At 41.9% G+C, this 22996-nt stretch overlaps 1 protein-coding gene across 1 annotated transcript in view; it reads left to right on the plus strand.

The window, feature by feature from the left end:
• Window positions 1-3279: 3279 nt before the first annotated feature.
• The window catches only part of LOC145401981 (calcitonin gene-related peptide type 1 receptor-like), a 150328-nt gene continuing 130611 nt past the window's right edge, over window positions 3280-22996 (plus strand). The window contains exons 1-3 of the mRNA XM_080274083.1: window positions 3280-3440; window positions 3949-4013; window positions 9985-10098. Of these exons, the coding sequence (XP_080130209.1) occupies window positions 3280-3440; window positions 3949-4013; window positions 9985-10098 (340 nt within the window). The remainder of the gene's footprint in view (window positions 3441-3948; window positions 4014-9984; window positions 10099-22996) is intronic.

Here is a 22996-nt window from a genome sequence, read left to right on the forward strand (position 1 = left end):
GCACTTTCGGAACGACAATAGATCATCTCACGAGGATGGGAGCGACCATAGATCATCTCACGAGGATGGGAGCGACCATAGATCATCTCACGAGGATGGGAGCGACCATAGATCATCTCACGAGGATGGGAGCGACCATAGATCGTCTCTACCGGAGCACTTTCGGAGCGACCATGGATCGTCTCACGAGGATGGGAGCAACCATAGATCGTCTCTACCGGAACACTTTCGGAGCGACCATAGATCGTCTCACGAAGATGGGAGCGACCATAGATCGTCTCACGAGGATGGGAGCAACCATAGATCGTCTCACGAGGATGGGAGCGACCATAGATCGTCTCACGAGGATGGGAGCGATCATAGATCGTCTCTACTGGAGCACTTTCGGAGCGACCATAGATCGTCTCACGAGGATGGGAGCGACCATAGATCGTCTCACGAGGATGGGAGTGATCATAGATTGTCTCTACCGGAGCACTTTCGGAGCGACCATAGATCGTCTCACGGGGATGGGAGCGACCATAGATCGTCTCTACCGGAACAATTTGGGAGCGACCATAGATCGTCTCTACCGAAACACTTTGGGAGCGACCATAGATCGTCTCTACTGGAACACTTTGGGAGCAACCATAGATCGTCTCTACCAGAGGGGCGCCATCTGGAGTATCTTTTCTAACTCCACCCCTAGCTGGCTCAGCAATTCCACTCTGCTAAGGTAGTGTCCTCCTACGGTGGCGGCGGCGTGGTGGCTGCATGACACAGGGGCGCACAGCCTGGGCTGACATGTGTTGCTGTTGCCGGGAGTGGTGGTGACTCGTGGCGGCTACCCCGTGGGGTCCGTGTGGGGGTGCCGGCGCATCTTCGGGCATACTAAGCTGTGTTTGGCTTGCCCTGTCGTCGGGGGTACTATGGTATTTTTCGGGGGCACTGTTTTTCAAGCCACGCATTTTACTTTTCATTGCTCTGCATGCAGTTTAGGATGCAAATAAAAGTAATCCATGGAGGAAGGGGAGCTCATATCACAGGGCAGGTAGGTGAGCAACTGGCCTCACTATCAAGCAGAGACCCTCAGTCTGGATTATCTGTGACGTCATGCACAGACCGAGACACGTTTTTGCTCCCTGCCCCCGCAGTGTGAAACAACCTTATATTCTCTTTACCTTGGTGGTGGGGGTGTTAGCGGTGGCAGGAGGTGGCGATGACGCGGGTTGTTCAGCAACTTGTGGCTGAATTGTTCTAGGGCTTGGTGATGGTTGTCAGCCAGGGTTGTTGGTCAAGGGTGTGGAGGGCATCATTATAGGTGCTGTAGGTGGGTCCCATGATGATCTTAACTGCACGTTTTTGAATGCCCTCAAGATGGAATCGCTGCATCTGTGTCAGGCTGGGGGACCAGGCAGGTGAGGCGTATGTCAGCTTGGGGAGAATAAACTGTTTGTAAATGTTGCACAGCTCCATCATTGGAACACCAAGGGACTTGAGGTGTCGGGGCATGTACAATATGTAGCTGGCTGCTTTGACTACAGCATCGACGTGATTGCCCCAATACAGCTTGGTGCAGATGACCACTTCGAGCGTGTGGTGCAGAGTGAGGCTGGGGGGTGGAATGGGTGCAGTGCTAAGGATGAAATGCATTACCACTCTTTTCCCAGTGTTGATGGTGATGTTAGCACTGGTCCAGGAACTAAGGTTATTTAGAATTGTCTGCAAGTGAGTGTAGTCAGGGAGGTGTTACTGATGGTTGTGGCTATTGTTGAATCATCCACGTATTTCCAGGGAAAGGGGGTGTCCAGCAGTGCATTGTTGATTATGACAAGAAAGCACAGTGGACCCAACTTCGTCCTTGGGGCACTCCACACATGATGGTCTGGATGCTGGACACCGTACCCTGGAAACGGACAGCCTGGTGACAGGGGGAAAGTCTACCAACCATGGGATGATGGACTCGCTGATGCCCGTGGATGACATTTTAATGATGAGGTTGGTGTGGTTGACTAGGTCGAAGGCCATGGTAAAGTCTATAAACGATGCTACAACTGAAGATTTCCACTGTTCTAGATTTTGAAGATAAAGTCCAGAAAACTGATGATGCAATGAGTAGTTGATGAGGCTTTCATGTTGCCAAACTGTTGCAGGTCTACGTTTGGGGCTAGATCTGGATATGCCCACTTCCCTACAAAACTTTCACAGAGAAGACTGGACAATGGCGTGATCGATATGGGTCGCAGGTCGTTATAGGTGGCAGGATTGGCGGTTTGGGGAATGGGTTTAATATACAATGTTCCAGTCACCAGGGCATTTGTTCTGCTGGAGAGATGCATTGATAACAGAACAGAGTGGTAATAATAGTTCATAAACAAATTCTTTTACAAGTGTCATAGGCAGGTCTATCGGTGTGGTAGATTGCTTGGCCTGAAATGCTTTAAGTTCCTGGTACACATGATGTAGTTCGACCACTGGGGTGGGGTGGAGTTCCGTGCTGGTAAATAGGCGGGCAGGAGGGTGGTGTCGAGTCTTGGCAACTTCTGACATATAGAGGCAAAGTGTGTGTTTACCTCCATTGCCGCCTCGTGGATGGACAGGTGACTTGTGCACGGGAACGAGGTGGTTGACATGTTAATGCCACACAATTCCTTCACATTGCTGTACCACTTACTAGCATTGCTTTGTTTCAGGTTTTCCGGTTTGTTAGGGTAGTATGATTTTTTGACCAGATTGATTTCTCTTATTGCCTTGTTTCAAACAGCTTTGTAAAGCTGGGCGTTACTGGACAGAAAAGCTTGGTTGGTTGCTCTAACAGGCATTTGATGCAATCCATGAACCAAGGGGGGGTCGGTTGTATGACTTTTTAGCGTCTTGATTAGGATGTAATGTTGAAATGCAGTGATAATGGTAGATAAATAATTGTCCCATTTTGTAGCAACTTCTTGAACGGTTAGCACCTCGACCCATGGGTATTGCGTCAACCACTGCCCAGACTCACGAATGGATAACTCACGGAGTGGCCTGAACTCCCTAATTGTGGGAGGATGATAATAGGACACTGTAGGCAGTGGACGCCAGAGGATCGAGGTGTGTGTGCTGCGGCATTGGTTGTGGTGTCTGATAATGTTCAGTTACATCAGCCGATATCAGGTCAAGGGTATTATTACCACGAATGGGGAAATGGACAACTTGAGGGAGGTGCAGTTCATTTTCTATGGATGTTGTGTTTATTTCATTGAAGTCGCCGCAGATCATTAGTTTGGCACAGGGACATCTGACACGGAGGTGGTCGGAGGTATGAATCAGGTGGTGGAGAAGAAGGTCCATAGTATGGACCCTAGGGGAATGGTACACCACACAGCACACAACAGAGGCGGCCTAACAGGGGTGGTGGGGCGGTGCAATAAACCCACAGTGCCTCCACGCCTTCAGGAATGTCAACCTCCAGAGAGGATGGCGTAAAGTCCCGGCGATAATACACCACCACACCACCACCGCGCCTCCCCGTGCGAAGTGAATGAAACAAGTCAAAATTGTGGATCTGGCTAGTTTCTGGCGTAAACTGCTATGCCTTCGTTATAACAACAATATCTAGGTTGATTGTGTTGACCACTGTTGTAAGTTCATCACTTAGTTGCTTAGAGACATGACTGTGTGTGTGTGTGTGTGTGTGTGTGTGTGTGTGTGAACAAAATAACTGAATCAGTTTTGATCCGATTAGGATCAAACTTGGTGAGATTGTCGAGGTTCAGCCAGGAGGCTTTTTTGTTATTTTTAGAACTGTACTGTATATCAACAGTCAAGGTCACAAGGCAAGGTTACCTTAAACAGCTTTGATCTGATACAGATTAAATAAGGAAAAGCTGAGGGTATGACAAGGATGTTATTGAATTTTAAGAACCATTAGTCAGTGGTCAAGGTCGGAGATTAGGAACTATAACTCAGTTTACACTTGACTTGGACCAGGCTTAATGTTGGTGTCGAGGGTCTGCCAAGGATGCAGTCTCAATTTAGGGAACAACGGGTCAAAGGTCAGGAGTGCAGGGCAAATGAACTCATCAATTTTGATCCGACCGTGTCCAGACATGGTGGATGGGTTGGGATTCTGCCGAAGGTGAAATAAATCAATTCTGAGAACAATTTGTCTAAGGTTTAAAGTCACTGAGCAAAGTCGGATGTTCAGCCCTTATACTAACTGGCGTGCAGGTGTTGCTCTCTGAGTACTCATTCTTGAACTGAGATTTGAACATACATTATTAGAAGTATCACTTCAGTACAGTTATCACTAGGCTAAACTCCAATCACACTCCAAATCAGAAAAAATGCAATATATTGAGTAAAGCCAATTATCCTAGTCTGCGGTAACAAATGGTTTTCTGTCGTTCTTTTAAATTTCCTCGTCAGTTTTTTATACATTGAGCTGTTCTCTTTCACTCTTCTGCCAATTTTTGCTCAAAGGTTGGATGGGCGGCGAAATATTGCCTTCATTGCTATAACTGATCTTTGTCTATTTTAACATTGACACTCTTACAAGAGTTGCCTAACATGGGCCAACCTGTCAGCTGCAGTTAACCTGTTGTGTTCTTCAGACAAAGCACCACTCACTCCTTGTTTTTATCCAGAATATGTTGACCTTTTATATCATCATCATCATCATCATCATCATCATTATCGCTATTCTGTTGCAAATGAAATGGGTTGAAACTCGAAGAATGATCATCAATATCATCATCAACAAAAAATTTTATGCCTTCATAATTCCTGCTCACTCTCACGCAATAAATTTTACTCTTACAAAAACACAAATACACTACCACAAAATTCCACTATATACACCACCAGGCACTCATTTTAAACACACACACACACACACACATACACACACATACTATATCTGATCCTTGTCTATTTCGGTATTCACTCTTACTAGAGGTGCCTAACATGGGCCAACCTGTCAGCTGCAGTTAACCTGTCGTGTTCTTCAAACAAAGCACCACTCACCCCTTGTTTTTGCCCAGAATATGTTGACGTTTTATATAATAATTATCATCATCATCGTCGTCTTCATCGCTATCCTGTTATAAGTGAATTGGGTAGGATATAGAAACTGGAAGGAACATAACAGAAGAATCATCATCGGCATCATCATCAACATCTACAAAAATGGAAAACGAAACACAAGAGGTATCATCAGGGCACCCGGTGAAAATGAGCCACCCTTCCATTAGCAAATTTTATGCCTTCATAATTCCTGCTTACTCTCACGCAGTAAATTTTACTCTTACAAAAACACAAATACATTGGCACAAAATATTATTATATACACCACCACGCGCTCACTTTTACACACACACACACACACACACACACACACACACACACACGTTGCATAGTAGTGGAGTGGTGATTGCTAGGACGGGCGACTGATCCCCGGTTGATGCAGGATATATGCTGTGGATATAAATACTGTTATATCAGGCTTACGTGATCTTCCACAAGGCCCGCTACTGTCAAAAGCTTCCCCACTAATACCATTACATCATTTCTAAATAAGACATCCCTAGCATATTTTCAGTATAGCCGGTGCAGTGCATTATTTGCGCCCAAGCGGCGATATGTAATGTGTTTAGATGGACTGCTGGGTCTCAGGGAAAGGAGTGTTTAATACCTAGAATCACACACACACACACACACACACACACACACACACACACACACACACACAGTACGAGCTTGACTCATTCCTGTAAAGATACAATTAGGTAAAAACAGTTAGGTAGGTAAAAACACAGTCGTTGCCAGCTACTTATTCGAATATTGAACGTTTTATTATCTCCCACCTTTAGCAAGGCGAGGCGATATAGTCTTTTTCAGTGTGTGTGTGTGTGTGTGTGTGTGTGTGTGTGTGTGTGTGTGTGTGTGTTGCCAAAATATCTCAAAAAGTTGTGAACGACTATTCACCAAAACTTCAGGAAACAGCAACTATGTGGATGTGCAGTGGCCAGTAACTTTTGGTGAGGATTTGATCAAAGACCACCAGATGCCAGTCGACATTTTCGTCTTTCCTTCTTTCCTTGTTGATACCAGCACACACACACACACACACACACACACACACACACACACACACACACACACACACACACACACACACACACACACACACACACACACACACAGGCAGGCAGGCAAAAACAGTATCGATCCGCCTTCTAAAGGCGGGCGATAATAAAAACAAAAAGGAATAGAATCGGTATAAAGTATTAACAAAAAGTAAAGGAAGAACAGTAGCAAGGAAAAGTAAGGGAAACAATCGATGAAAAGTAACAGCCATAAGTTACAGCTAAGAAGAAAGAGTAAGACGCAAACGCAATAAAAACAAGTAATAGTACAAACAATAAAAAAGTCACAATTAAAGGTAACGGAAGTACTATAGTATGCAACAAAGTAAAGCAAAAGGAAAATAAGAAAATACAAGAAAAAAGTAACAAGAAGAATGCAACTAGAACATATAGTGGGTAATAGCAAAAAATGGCAAAAACGGTAGCAAGAATAATCACGTAACAGAAGATAAAAACAAACAGTAAGTAGCAAGAAAGAGTAACAACTAATAATGATAGGTTACGATATATACAATGGGCAACAAGGAAGTACTTACAAGAAAAGTAAGATATTATAATAAGAAAAGTAGCATAGAAATTAAAATGTATAAAAAAAAAATTCAATGTAAAAGTAACGAGGAAACTAATAAAAAAAAAACTAACAAGAAAGAGTATCAGGGAATATGAAGCAACAACAAGAATATTTACAAGAAAATAAATAGAGATGAAGGAAGCGCAGAAAACTATTTTATAAACACTAACCACGGCTTGCCTGCGATATCCCTTCCTTTCCTAAACACACGCACCACATTTCCTTCACGAATACGCAATATTTTGGATGAGTAATCCCATACGACACAGGCTTTTTCATCTGTACTCCCGCTGCACCCGGCCTTGGTACTGGTACTGCAGCTCTTATCAAGGAGCCTGAGAGCAGTCGGTGTGCAACACAATACACGGCCAGGCCTCAGACATATTTCATGCTGCCCCACAACATAAACACTTCACACACAGCCCACTGCAACACACACACACACACACACACACACACACACACACACACACACACACACACACACACACACACAATACACACCACATATTGCCACACATTATTCTGTCATACCCCACACTGTCTGACATTACACAAATCCTAACATTGCCACACCTTTCACTACTGCTCCTCACACAACCGCACCTCACCCTGCCAAACCTCACACAGCCACATCTCACACTGGCACACCTCACGGTGCCTCGCAACACACAAATCCCAACACTGCCACACTTCACACTACTGTCCCCACACTGCTAAACCTTACAATGCTGAACCTCACAATGCCACACCAGGCAGAACTTTCACAATAACACACCTCACACTGCTGCACCACACACATACCTCACACTTCCACTTCTCACACTGCCGGAACTCATACTGCTACATCACACACACACACACACACACACACACACACACACACACACACACATATTTCCCATCAACTGCGCAGATCCTTTTCAAAGACCCTTTAATATCCTGTACACACACACACACACACACACACACACACACACAGTCCATCAACATAAATCCAATAAATCCTCAGGAGCGACCGACTTCAAGCCAATATCGGTTCTTCCCATGTCGCAGTAACAAACGTATCCGCTTAGCTGTGTCTGTCTGTCTGTCTGTCTGTCTTGCTCTGTCTGTACTTCTGTCTCTATCTCAGTCTGTCTTTTTTTTTTCTCTCTCTCTGCCTCTATACATGTGTTCATGTGTGTGTGTGTGTGTGTGTGTGTGTGTGTGTGTGTGTGTGTGTGTGTGTGTGTGTGTGTCTGTCTGTCTGTCTATATGTCTGTGTCTGCCTAGTCATGTGTTTTTCTGTCTCTCTGTCCCTTCATTAGTATATTCTGCCTTTCTGTCTTATGTCTCTTTATACATACACGTCTGTCTGTCTGTCTCTACACCAGTACGTCTCAGTCAATCTAGCTGTCTATCTGTCTGCTTTGTCTGTCTATCTGTCTGTCTATCTACACACCCTGTTATATTTCTCTGTTATTATATTTCTTGATCTGTTCATCCATCATTTTTACATTCATTAACACTTCCGCTTATCACTGTTCCCCAGACATTAATATGTAATTAGTTCGTCTGTATTTAAGCTGTTTTATTGGTATTCTCTCTCTCTCTCTCTCTCTCTCTCTCTCTCTCTCTCTCTCTCTCAAAGCAGTCATATCCTGCTGCACTATGTTTATGAGTTTCTGATGATTGTCCGCCTTTACAAGACGGAGCGATAATGCTTTTGCCTGCCTCTGTTTGTCTGTTGGTTAGTGTGTGTGTGTGTGTGTGTGTGTGTGTGTGCGTCTGTGTGTGTGTGTGTGTGTGTGTGTGCGTGTGTGTGTGTGTGTGTGTGTGTGTTCCCATTATATCTCATGAACGTCTTGTGCTATCAACATGAAACTTTCAGGGTGTCAAGATATCTTGGCCGAGTTGGAAAATGGGCATGCAGGATCAAGGTTAAGGTCACCAAAATGGCTGTCAAAGGTCAACTAGTTTTTATCGGCCGCCTTTGGCACCATTATATCTCATGAACGACTTGAGCTATCAACGTGAAACCTTCAAGGTATCAAGATATGGCCTAAATCTTGGACTTGGCCAAAAGCATATTCTGGTGGGCGATTAGCATCGGCTCCCGAATGCTTTTCTTTCATTTTTATATCTTTTTTCCGCCTATCTATATCTTAACATTTCCTTATCGGATTTCTTCGCATACCTTCATCCACCTGCCCTCATTCTCTTCATCCCTCCAAGCAAAATATGATCCACTAAATATTTCAACAATCACTTCACACTTCCATCGGTTATCAGCGTATCTCTTCAATTTGATTTTTTTTTCTACTACTGCCAAATTACTTAATAAAGCAGAGGTTAATGAAAGCTATATCTAACTCCTCTAGTTTAAAAATTTCTCCTACAGCAAAAACAAAAAAATATAAAGTGATCGTAGTGCATAGGTTAAGCATCTGTTATTATACGGGACACGTAACCAGTGAAACAACAGACTGGTCATTAATCTCCAGTAATCCGTTGTTTACTCTTCCCTGTTACCTCTGTTAGTCTGTTTTATTACCCGTTCATCCTTCCAGACCCCATCCTTCCCATTTGTCATCCATGCCTTTCTGTCCAAATTTTTCATTGGCAGACTTTTGCAGTGCTAGGGTCCTGCTTGCTTCCTATTACAATTTATCGTTGCTGGCATCATATCCTACTGCTAATCCCTTGTTACAGCTCTTCATTCAAGTTTGAGGGACGTTAAATTTAGGCCAGGTTAATATGGACAGAGTATAACCATCAATTCACATAACAAGCCATTCATACAGCTAAGTTAGGCATCCACCAGACTATCTTTTTAATTATTCAGTCATCCATTTATCAACGCATCCAATGAAGTATATGTTATTTACTGCTCATTAAGCTTAACATATCATCTATTAAACCCCCTCCAGTCATCCGTGTAAATGCCGCTCAACTATCCAGATGAGAACACAGCCACTCATTTTGTAGCCACCATCACTTTTCCAAACCATCTGTCCACGAGTGTGTATGTGTGTGTGTGTGTGTGTGTGTGTGTGTGTGTGTGTGTGTGAACCACTCATCCCCTCATTCACCTAATTATCAGCCTATAATAACCGTCCATTTCCTCACCTTACAGTCTAAACAACCATTCATGAAAGTAACGATCCAGCCATCCTACTATCCACGTAAGAACCATTCAGCCATCAGCCTATGTAACCATCCCTCACGGCAACCATCCATTCACCCCTCACTCCAACTATCCAGCCATCCCCTCACCAGCCATCCAAACCACCCAGCCATCCACTCTACTCATTCCTGCTTCCCCAGGCTCTGTGTTCTGCCCGCGGACGTTCGATGGGTGGTCCTGCTGGAACGACACCCCTGCGGGTCACACAGCGTCCTCGCCCTGCCCGTACTTCATCACCGGCTTTGACCACACACGTAAGTCACTTAATAGTATTCTAGGTGGCTTAGGAGGCTCCGTAACACATTTCCCGTAGCGATTTGTCATGCATAATGCGCCTTAACATTCTTTTGTATGCTATTTACATTGCTTTGATATCGACACGGCTTGGACCAGTGACAAAAAAATAATATGTTGATATGCAGTGTGCGGAATAAATAGCTGAGGAATAAGTGTTATTACAACTTCAAGGCCAAGTAGAATGCGGACCTCGCTATCCATACCCACTCATGCTTCCGAACGATGTATGTGTCAGGACACTAAGATACCATAACACACTACATAATAGCTAGTGACATACATGCTGTTAATATGCAATATAGAGGTTTGAGGAAAGTAGTGCCTAAATTCGAGAGAGCTGGAGGAAACAGCAGTGGAGATTCTAGCCAGGGAATTTCGCACACAGCACATTATGAAGTCATGGAAAACCCACACCACACACCTGATGGAAGAACACCACACACATACAGGTGCCCACACACATGACCCAACTAGTCACATAAAGGGGAAATTGGAGAGACAGGGCAGAAGGGGATGGGGTGCAATAGGAAACAGGAGAGGCACGGTGGGAGAGGAAGGAGTAGAGGGCACGGCGTTAGCTAGCATAAACCGCCCTCACCTTAATACTACTCTTGTCAAGATAACTACCTTGAGAATAAAACTATAGTCAAACCCCAGACTCATCTTTATCTTTCTCCTGCTATCCACGACAAGACCAACTTGAAAATTCTCTCCTCTTACAACCCTATAATCTAACATTTTTGGAAACGCCACGGCTACGACTGAGATTTTTGGAAACATAGTAGCAAATGATATATGTACTTACAGTTGCAGGCAATAATATCAATCCACTTTCTTTTGCCAAAAGGTTATGAAGCATTACAGTACGTTCTGAAAAACATGTTTGGCTCCAAAAATCGCATCGCTGAATATCGAAAATCAGTGTTCACTGTCTCGTTACTTATCGTTAGAACATGAGTATATATGTTCCCGGCTATATCTTTCTCCACTCCGATTTGTTTTCCTGGGTATTTATTTAAATAAAAATCTGTTTGAATCCACCTCTCTCTCTCTCTCTCTCTCTCTCTCTCTCTCTCTCTCTCTCTCCACACTTACCTCTTCCTTCAATTATCAGCCCTTTCGGCCCAACAAAGTCATTTTTACTATATTCTTGTATTTTTTTTAACTCTTAACGATTTTATTCAGCCTGGAACAGACTTTTCCTACTTGGGAGGTTAGTTACATCCTTCATTAACCTCTTTACTGGCCGGGACTCTCCTAATCTGCAGAAAACTCTCTGGTTTCAGGAAGGATAAATAACAAAAAAGCCATCTTTGTGAAGTAAAGTAGGTCTCCACATTTTTGTTTTGTTTTTGCCGCTGTTCAACGATTTTATAGATTGAAGAGACCTTTTGGCTGTGGGTAACATTTATAGTCATATTAACCTCTTCGCTACCACAGCTTTCCTCTGAGCCGAATATAATGGTCCGTTGGTGGCAAGAATAAAATTGTGACCTGTGGCTGAAAGTGTTAGGGCAAATATCCACAACCACATCTTCCTTTGCCTAATTAACCCATTCACAGTGACTACATATTGCATTTTTAAAAATTCTTGTTATATCAAGCTAATATCAAACATTTACATAAACAGCTTTCAACAACACTTTCAGTATGGAAGGTCTTTCTTAAGGCAGTGATACAAAAGCATTCGGGGGTCGAATGCTAATCGCCCTCTAGAATATGTTGTTAGCTGAGGTACTGTACAGGTTACCTGCAAACCAAAATTCAAGAAAAATCGCAAAACTTTACGGAATTCAGTCACCAGGTTTCACAAAAAGCCAATTCATATATATATATATATATATATATATATATATATATATATATATATATATATATATATATATATATATATATATATAGATAGATAGATAGATAGATAGATATTGTTACATAGCCTATGATTTCATCATCCTTTGTGTAATTCTAACGTACAGTATGCTGCATGTTTGATCACGAGCGTGTTCTACCTCACTCCCCCCCTCCTCCCTTACAGTAGAGTAAGTCGTTCTTTCTGTTGTTCAGAGCAGGATTGTCAACTCTTTGTCCCCATGGCTTCATTTGCGCGTCCTTCTTACAAGTTGTATCAAGCTCTGCCGGCCCCTATATAATGAGCTCAGTCTCTGCGTTAATTGCCACTTAGATCTACTCATTTTGTTCACATCTCTGTCCTCCCCTGTACAGTTATTATTGTGAGTGCTCAGGAAGTCTCCAGCCATCTAGCAGCTGTGTAATTTGAGTATGAGTGTTATTACATTTTGTTCTCGTACTGTATAGCATAAGGTGTTAATTTGTAGGCCTGGTGAGGTTTTTGTGATTAATGTAAAGTTTGGAGGTCAGTCATTATTAACAATATTTTGTATCTGTAATAATATATCTTGCATTCACTGAGTATTATCTGGTATTTTCATTTTATCAGGGCTGACTTAGATAAATTTACTCTTGCTAATTTCGTGTTAACAGAGGCTATTGCAGTTAACCATATATTTAACCTGTTTTTTGCCATTACATTATCCTTATGAGTCCTGAATGTTTTGTTGTTAGTTTGAGCATTAAACTTTAACTTGTAATTTTACCTAACTCTTTTGTTTTGAACCTGGAACTTTACGGGACAGTAGTGATTTTTAGTATTCTCACTTAAAGTGTACATTATCTTTCTCTGTTCTGTAACATAAATTTGGCGACCTCTTATCAGGATATTCAGGATATTATCATAAGGATATTGCTTGATATTTTGTGACTGTGATTTATTCATGATGTCTACTGTTACCACACTTGATGAAGCCAAAGATTTTTTGTCAAATATGCAAACAGTGTGTGATGTAGAAAACAGAACAAAGAATGAACTTAAGCTTGTTGCTCAACAATTGGGAATTGCTGTTCGCTCTCATCATTCTAAAGATCAAATTGTTGACATGATTAATGAAAACTTGTTTAATGTAACTCCTCCAAATGAGCAAACGCAGATTGAATTAGCTAAGTTACAGCTAGCCCTGCAGGAGGCTCGTGCTAAGGAGGCTGAATTTCAGGCAAAAGCTAAGGAGGCTGAGTTTCAGGCACGTGCTAAGGAGGCTGAGTCTCAGGCTCGTATTCAGGAGGCACAAATTGAAATTGCTAGGATTCAGGCAGACCATGAGTATCGCATGAAACAAGGTGGAACTGGATCATCTAGCTCTGATGATTTTGATGTGGCTAAAAATGATAAACTTGTCCCTCCTTTTAATGAATCTGATTTAACAAAGTATTATCAGTTGTTTGAGAGGGTAGCTACAGGTTTTGATTGGCCCAAAGAGTATTCGCCAATACTCCTTCAAACTGTTCTCACCGGTAAAGCTCAAGTAACTTATGCATCTTTGCCTCAGGATCAATCTGATAATTATGATGTCGTTAAGAGCTTGATTCTTAAGGCCTATGAGCTTGTTCCTGAAGCCTATAGAGTAAAACTTAGGACAACTTATAAGCAAGATAAGCAATCCCATGTTGAGTATGCAAAAATCAAAGAAGATCTGTTAGAGCAGTGGTTAAATTCTAAGAATGTGGATTCTGATTTTGACAAAATTAAGCAGATGATTTTGCTGCAGGACTTCAAAAGGTGTATTAATAATGATGTAAGCCTATATCTTGATGAGAAAAGAATAGATAATTTGTCTGATGCTGCAGTTTTAGCTGATGAATATGTTCTCACTCACAAGAGATATTCTAGAGAAAAAAGAAAAGCTGAGTGTAAGTACCTTGCCTCTACTCAGAGTACAGGTAACAGGAAAGAGAATAAAGATGATGTTTCTCAGGAAGTAAATACCAGCTTCACCTCTAGAATTCAGAAAAGTAAATGTACTTATTGTAGTAAGCTTGGTCATACTACAGAGAAATGTTTCACGAGACAGCGTCATGTGAACAAAAAGGAGTCTTTAAATATTCTGTCAATCGGTCTAGTGTCCACCCTTGAGAGTACCCAGAATTCTTTAACTGAGTTAACTGAACCTGCTTTGAGGGGTAAATTAAATTCTCATGATGAATCTCCTCTTTTGAGCAGTAACATGGGTGACACTCTCAAGAGTTCATGTGCTAATTTCCTGTCTGATGGTTTTGTCAGTCCTCTGGACAGTAATGACAGGAAATCAGTTAAAATATATCGTGATACAGGTGCTTGCCAATCCCTTATGCTGACCAGTGTTCTAGGCTCTAATGTTAATTCCTCTGATGAAACTGTAATCTTACAAGGTGTAGGGAATAATTACTTCTCTGTCCCTCTGTGCTGAGTGAATTTAGAGTCTGGTTTTGTTAATGGTTCTGTTATGGTTGGGTTGGTTGAGACACTCCCAATGTCAGGTGTAACTTTCTTACTTGGAAATGATATTGGTGGAAGTCAAGTGTGTCCAGCTCCTCAGTTGTCTAGTGAGCCAGTGACTGCGACCCAGGATTGTGATGTCCCTGATGTGTTCCCTGCATGTGCTGTCACTAGGGCTAAGTCTAAAGTTACTGGTGACTTAGAGGATAATGATGATGATGATGTTATCCTAGCTGACACTTTTCTTGCTAATTTGGACCACTCACCAGATGAGGCAGTACCCCGTAGTGTTGATAATTTGTCTCGTCAAGAGTTGGTTGAGTTGCAGGTTGCTGACCCTGAGTTGAAAGGTCTAGCTAACTCTGCTTGCAGTGAGGAAGAGTCAGCCGGTGCTTCTACTTGTTATTATATAAAGTCAGGAGTACTTATGAGGAAGTGGAGACCCCCAACAGCATCAGCCGACTGTGAATGGGAGGTTGTACATCAAGTTGTCATCCCTCGTGTTTGTAGGCAGGATAACATTAGAGTGGCTCATGATTCCAGTTTGGCAGGACACCTTGGAGTGGGGAAGACTGTGGCACGCATTTTGAAACACTTCTACTGGCCAGGTATCTTCAGGGATGTTTCCTGGTATTGTAAGTCTTGTCACACCTGTCAAGTTGTGGGGAAGTGTAATCAGACCGAAAAGGTTGCACCTCTAGTTCCCATTCCTCATTTTGAGGCGCCATTCACCCGTGTGTTGGTGGATATTGTGGGCCCTCTTCCTAAGACTTCTTCAGGATTTTCTTATGTGCTGACCCTGATTGATATGGCTACTCGTTATCCTGAAGCCATTCCACTTAGAAATATCTCAGCAAAGAACGTGGTTAAGGAAATGCTAGGGTTCTTCACCAAGTTTGGTCTACCCAAGGAGGTACAGTCAGACCGGGGAAGTAATTTCATGTCAAACGTTTTCAAGCAGTCTCTGAAAGAGTTGGGCATCACCCAGATCACGTCTTCAGCTTACCATCCCCAGACCCAAGGAGCGTTGGAGAGATATCATCAAACACTCAAATCGATGCTCAAGAAATACTGTATGGAACATTAGAAAGACTGGGATAAAGGTCTTCCATTCGTTGTGTTTGCCACAAGAGAATCTCCAAATGAATCACTGGGCTTCTCACCTTTTGAACTACTGTTTGGCCATGAAGTAAGAGGACCCCTTAAGCTACTCAAGGAATGCTGGCTGTCGGAGGAAGATGACGTCAACCTGCTGGAGTATGTGATGAAGTTCAAAGAACGGCTGTCCACTGCTTTACAGCTGGCGAGAGAGAATTTAGGAGCTGCTCAGGAGAAGATGAAGACTTGGTATGATAAGAAGTCCAGGTTACGCCACTTTCAGCCAGGAGATCAGGTTTTGATTCTGCTACAGGTGCATGGGCAACCTCTTCAAGCCAAGTTTAGTGGTCCTTATTTCGTGGAGAAGAAACTCAGTGATGTCAACTATGTCATCGCCACACCAGATCGTAGAAAGAACAAGAAACTATGTCACATCAACATGCTAAAATTATATCACAGGCAGGACGAAAATAATCCAGTCTGCACTGTAGCTGTTCCACCCGAGTCTGCAAGTGAAGCTCTCCCATGCAGTATGAGCCTGAGTGATAGTTTGGGGAAGAATCCTGATATCATGAATGATCTCCAGACTAAGCTTTCTCATCTACCTCCCGAGGAAAGGCAGGAGTTTTCGGCATTACTGCAGGAGTACCCGCAAGTGTTCCGTGCCACTCCAGGAAGAACCACTGTGTTGATGCATGATGTCGATGTTGGAGACGCAAAGCCAATTAAACTGCCTCCTTACCGTGTGAACCCAGTGAAAGTTCCTCTCATCCAGAAGGAGCTGGCTACCTGTTGGACCACAAGATAATTGAGCCCTGTCAGAGCGAGTGGAGTTCTCCTGTCACTCTAGTCCCTAAGCCAGGTGGGTCACAGCGGCTTTGCATCGACTACAGACGTGTTAATCAGATAAGCAAAACAGACACCCTCTCCCTCGTGTGGAAGATTGCATAGACAAGATCGGAAAGGCTAGGTACATAAGTAAGTTTGATTTGTTAAAGGGATACTGGCAAGTACCTATGACTGAACGTTCTAGGGAGATCTCATGTTTTGTAACACTAGGAAAGACTTTTGCATGTTCTGTAATGCCATATGGTATGAAGAATGCACCAGCCACATTTCAGAAGCTCATGAATGTTGTAACAGAGGGTTTGGCAGGGTGTGTTGTTTATATTGATGATGTATTAATCTTCAGTGACAACTGGAAAGATCACCTATGCCATGTCAGTATATTTCTTGAGCGTTTGGTTCAGGCTAATCTTGTAGCTAATTTATCAAAGTGTGAGTTTGGTCAAGCTAAAGTTCAGTACCTTGGGTACGTAATTGGTGATGGACATGTTGCACCACCAGGAGCTAAGGTTCAGGTTATAAGTGATCTTCCCAGACCTAAAAGTAGGAAAGAGCTACAAAGATTTTTGGGAACGGTAGGTTATTACAGGAAATTTGTTCTTAACTTTTCAATTCCCGTATCACCACTTACAGACCTACTGAAAAAGGGAGTTAAATTTGTCTGGACCGATAACTGTGAATCCTCTTTCAGCAAACTTAAAGCTATCCTATTAAGTCAGCCAGTGCTCGCTACTCCAAATTTTGCCAAGCCTTTTAAGATGGCTGTTGATGCAAGTGATACAGGAGCTGGGGCTGTTTTGCTGCAAGAGGATGATCAGGGTAATGAACATCCTGTATCTTATTACAGTAAGAAGTTCACTCCACCTCAAAAGAACTATTCAACTATTGAGAAAAAGCTTTTGGCCTTGATTTTGGGTTTACAGCATTTTCATTTTATTTGTGTTCTGGTTTTGACCCCATAGTCATTTATACCGATCAATACCCACTGAAATTCCTTAGTAAGTTTAAAGATAAAAATCAGAGATTGACAAGATGGAGTCTACTTCTTCAGGAGTATTCATTAGACATACAACATGTCAAGGGGAAAGAAAATGTTATTGCAGATTGCTTATCTAGACTTTAGGCAGATTGTTTTAGAGTAATAAGAAATTTCCTTTGTAAATTTCTTTTTCTTTGTGGGGAGGTGTTACGTAGCCTATGATTTCATCATCCTTTGTGTAATTCTAACGTACAGTATGCTGCATGTTTGATCACGAGCGTGTTCTACCTCAGTCCTCCCCTTCTACCGTTATAGTAGAGTAAGTCGTTCTTTCTGTTGTTCAGAGCACGATTGTCAACCCTTTGTCCCCATGGCTTCATTTGCGCGTCCTTCTTACAAGTTGTATCAAGCTCTGCCGGCCCCTATATAATGAGCTCAGTCTCTGCATTAATTGCCACTTAGATCTACTCCTCATTTTGTTCACATCTCTGTCCTCCCCTGTACAGTTATTATTGTGAGTGCTCAGGAAGTCTCCAACCATCTAGCAGCTGTGTAATTTGAGTATGAGTGTTATTACATTTTGTTCTTGTACTGTATAGCATAAGGTGTTAATTTGTAGGCCTGGTGAGGTTTTTGTGATTAATGTAAAGTTTGGAGGTCAGTCATTATTAATAATATTTTGTATCTGTAATAATATATCTTGCATTCACTGAGTATTATCTGGTATTTTCATTTATCAGGGCTGACTTAGATAAATTTACTCTTGCTAATTGCGTGTTAATAGAGGCTATTGCAGTTAACCATATATTTAACCTGTTTTTTGCCATTACATTATCCTTATGAGTCCTGAATGTTTTGTTGTTAGTTTGAGCATTAAACTTTAACTTGTAATTTTACCTAACTCTTTTGTTTTGAACCTGGAACTTTACGGGACAGTAGTGATTTTTAGTATTCTCACTTAAAGTGTACATTATCTTTCTCTGTTCCGTAACAATATATAGATAGATAGATAGATAGATAGATAGACAGGTATAGATATTGATATAGATATATCTATCTATCTATCTATATACCTAGGCTGCTTCCCCCAAGGAAAGGGGAAGGATCATCCAATCCTACACTGCCCCATGAGGAGCGTAGGAGCCCGGGGCTAGGCACTGGTCCCGACATTTAAGATGAGAGTGACCAGCCTCACTCATCCCTGAGATGTATTACATGAGCAATCAACCCCAACCATCCCTTGGATATAAACCTTCACCGGCTCAATCCGATTGGAGTGCAATAATTACCCACTAAAACCACCAGGTGCCAAAATCTGGTTATATGGTTACCACCCAGCGTAGTAAATGCCTTCCTGGTGTACAGGAAACCATTTGGCTTGTCACTCAGTGTAGAGTCATCCATAGGCTGAAGGACGAGGAAAGAATGAAGGAAAGAAAGTCAGAAGAGGGAGTATATAGTCACCCGTAGGCAGAAGGACAAGGAAAGAATGAAGGAAAGAACGACAGAAGAGAAAGGAAGGAATGAAGGATGGAGAGGAAAGGGCAGACACCCGAGAGCAGCACTACATCGAGTGAGTGGATGGTGAGCGCCCCCACCTACCACAAATCTATATATATATATATATATATATATATATATATATATATATATATATATATATATATATATATATATATATATATACTGGTATATACAGTATATTATGAGTGGCACTCGTCCGTCCATGATCAAATCCTCACCAAAAGTAATAGACTTCTTCACATCCACATAGTTGCTGTTTCCTAAAGGTTTGGTGAAAATTCGTCTACAACTTTTCGAAATATTTTGGCAACACACACACACACACACACACACACACACACTGACTAAATAGCTATATCGCCCCGCCTTGTTAAGGGCTGACAATAAAAATATAGTGGTATTGATGTGACAAAAGTAACATGTAATGTCATTGGACTGAAGTGGTTGGCGTCTGACGATTTAATTCACTTAAGAAAAAAAAAAATGGGAAAAGTCATTAAGTCTCATAAAAATTAGTGTTGTTGCCACTTTGGCCAGCAAAGTAGAATGTTATGCGTGCACCCATGTTTGTTGCTTGCCGAAATGTTTCGATTCGGCAAGCATGTTGGTCAATTCCGTATGTCTGTCTGTTTGTTGTTTGTAAGAATCGAAAGATTCGGCAAGCATGTTGGTCAGTTCTGTATGTTTGTCCGTCTGTATGTTTGTTTATTCGCTTGTTTATCTGCCTCTACAGGTCACAATGGACATAGGTCCGGAAATCGTCGGGACACAGTGGCCAGCACTGGCACCATTTTTTCACATTTCGAAAATCGATTTTTTTTTTCTTTCACCAAGTTGAAGAGAAACGTCTAGTGTACCTGGCAAAGCAATTTTTAACTTCATAGACCCAACCTGTGCTTCGCAATGAAGCACAAAAATTTAGCCAAATTACTGCCTACACGCTGGTGAAAACTTAGCAGAGGAGTGGAAAAACATCGCACCAAGAAATATCCATATTTTCACTCCCCCCCCCCCAATCAGTGCTGTTGAAATGGTTTGAAATGACTAGATATATGTATTACGAACAAAATCAGTACATAATATGGGAGGTTTCATTAAAAAAAAAAAGATTATTAAGAATTTCTTTCACATTGTTTTGTCTATTGTCTTTATACAAGTATCGAACTATTTCTGTTGTCTGTGTGGTTTAGTTTGTGTCCAAAGAGAGGCGACAGATGGTATTTTTAGACTCTAACCAGATAAAGATCCTCGTTTGTGTACAGGGGCTGAACCGCAGCAGCTAAAATCTCATGCTATCCACGATTAGCACCTCCCATGAGAGGATTAAGATGAAGGGAATGGAAGGTTTTACATCCAAATATCCACCATGGGAACACCTCATATGTTGCTGAAATGCTTGTTTATCCAAATTTCAATCCAATACATCCGGCAAGCACCCTGCCTATGGCAGTTTCATTCCTTGCCGGAATCTTTCAATTCGGCAAGCATGTTGGTCAGTTCCATATGCTTGTCTGTTTGTTTCTTGGTTTGCATTTTACAGGTCACAATTCTGCGCCACTTGTTCTGAAAAAAAATCAGAAGGTAGATATCCATAAACCCAGAAAGCATATTGTTTTTCATCTAAATCGGTCAAAGGCCCTTGGCTGGGAGGGGGGTTGAAACCCCTTAATGGCCGTGGGTCCAGAAATCGTCGGGACCCAGTGGCCTGCCCTGGCACCATTTTTTTCAAATTTCGAAAATTGATTTATTTTTTACCAGATTAAAGATAAACGTCCAGCACACCTGGCAATACTATTTTTAGACTCGTAAATCCATCCTGTGCTTTGCGCAAAAATTTTCGATACACGGCAGTGATAACTAAGCAGAGGAGTGAAAAAGCATCACACAAAGAAATATCCATATATTCATCATAAAAAAAAATCAGTGGCGTGTTGGATAGGGAGTTGAAAATCCAAATTCCAATCCAGTCAATAGGGCAAGGTCTTTGACTATGGCAGTTTCATTTGTGTGTTTGTCTGCACTCTACAGGTCACAACTTTGAGCCAATTGTTCTGAAAAAAAAAAAAAAAGGAAAAAAAATCAGAAGGTAGATACCCATAAACCCTGGAAGCCTATTGTTTTCCTTCAAAATCGGTCAGAGGCCCTGGGCAGGGTGAGGGGTTGAAAATAAGCCCACAATCGACGTTGTTCCGGAAATCGTTATGACAAAGTGGCCAGCACTGGCATCATTTTTTTTTTTTTTTTCAAATTTCGAAAATCGATTATTTTTTTCTTACCAAATTGAAGAGAAACATCTGGTTCCCTTGGCAATGCAATTTTTATCTCTTAAACCCATCTTGTGCTTCGCAATGAAGCGCAAAACATTTCGCCAAATGAGTGCCAACACGCCAGTGAAAACTAAGCAGAGAAGTGAAAAAACATCGCACTAAGAAATATCCATATTTTCACAATAAAATAAATAATTGCTGCTGACATGGTATGAAATGATTAAATATGTGTATTACGAATGAAAATCATGGCATAAAATGAGCGGTTCCATAAAAAAACAAGTAATTATTATGAATTTCTTTCACACTTTTTATGATTATTTGTGTTTATGCAAGTATCGAGTTACGTCTCTTGTCTGGGTGTTTTAGTTTGTTTTCAGGGAGAGGCAAGAGATGGTATCTCTAGACTCTAATCAGATAAGGGTCTCCTTTGTGTACACAGGCTGAACCGCAGCAGCTAAAATTTGATATGACCCGTGATTAGTACCTTGCACGAGAGGATTAAGATGAAGGGAAGGGAAGGTTTTTATATCTATATATTCACAATAAGAACACCTCATATGTTGCTGAAATGCTTGTTTATCCAAATTCCAATCCAATCTATCCAGCAAGCACTCTGCCCATGGCAGTTTCATCTGTTTGTTTGTCCACAAGATATCTTTAAAAGATACCTGTGGATTTCAGTGAAACTTTGTGGATATGTGTGTCATGGGCCAAGAAAGAGTTGGTTGAATTATAGTGGTGATTTGATTTTGAGTCCCCGTTCAGGGCTACTTTTTGTGTGTTTGTCCACAAGATATCTCAAAGTTTTATTTATGGATTTCAATGAAATTTTGTGGGTATGTCGGTCATGGACTAGACAATAGTTGATTAAATTTTAATGATTATCTGAGTTGTCTGGTATAGACGTTGGTGGAGGTATGCGCTCTCTGATTACATTTAACTTGTTTTATTTTTTGAGGTGGGGATCCCCATCATCCATTCACTCGACGTAGTGATACCTCTCTCTCTCTCTCTCTCTCTCTCTCTCTCTCTCTCTCTCTCTCTCTCTCTCTCTCTCTCTCTCTCTCTCTCTCTCTCCAAGGAGTCTACACCGACTGGCGAGAATAAATGGTTTCATGTTACCCAGAAAGTCATTTACTGCTCTACGTGGTAACCATGTAACCCAATGGCGCCTGGTGGTCTAGTGGGCTAAGGCACTCCAGACGGATGGAGCCTATAGGTGTTTCAATCTAAAGGGTGGTTGGGGTTTCTTGCTCACATAATGTAACTCAGGAGAAACTGAGGCTGGTCACCCATCCTTAAATATCGGGCTGAGTAGCCAAGCCCCTGGGTCCCTAGACTCCTGTTTATATGAGGCACACTGGGATTGTATAACGATGGTGATGATGATGATGATGATGACTTCATTTTAGTTAGTAGAAGAGAGATTTTCTTAACTGACAGGGCTGCATGTGGCCTTCATTAAACCTCTGCAACGAGTATGTTCTCCAGAGCTGAATGCAAAGGTCAGGTGGCAGCAAAACAAAAAGATATAAGGCTTTTTCATAGAAAGTTTAAAATACAGCTTCACCCTCTCATGCTCGAGACAACTCTTTCTTCTATTTCTGCCAGCGTCAACTACTTTTTATTTTAGCTGAAAGTGGGGATAGAGACTGAGAGTGGTTTATCTTGAACATTTTCCTAGTCGGAACGACGATGGTAGTCCACCCACGAAGATGTCAGATAGTTTAACTTAACTGAGAAAGAGTCATAGGAGCCTGAATTTTTTACTATCGCCAGTAACCCTTTAATGATGAGGACAAACCCAATAT

The sequence above is a fragment of the Coenobita brevimanus genome, chromosome 57 (assembly GCF_032717465.1).
Source record: "Coenobita brevimanus isolate Jiangsu-jjx chromosome 57, ASM3271746v2, whole genome shotgun sequence".
Lineage (NCBI taxonomy): Eukaryota > Metazoa > Arthropoda > Malacostraca > Decapoda > Coenobitidae > Coenobita > Coenobita brevimanus.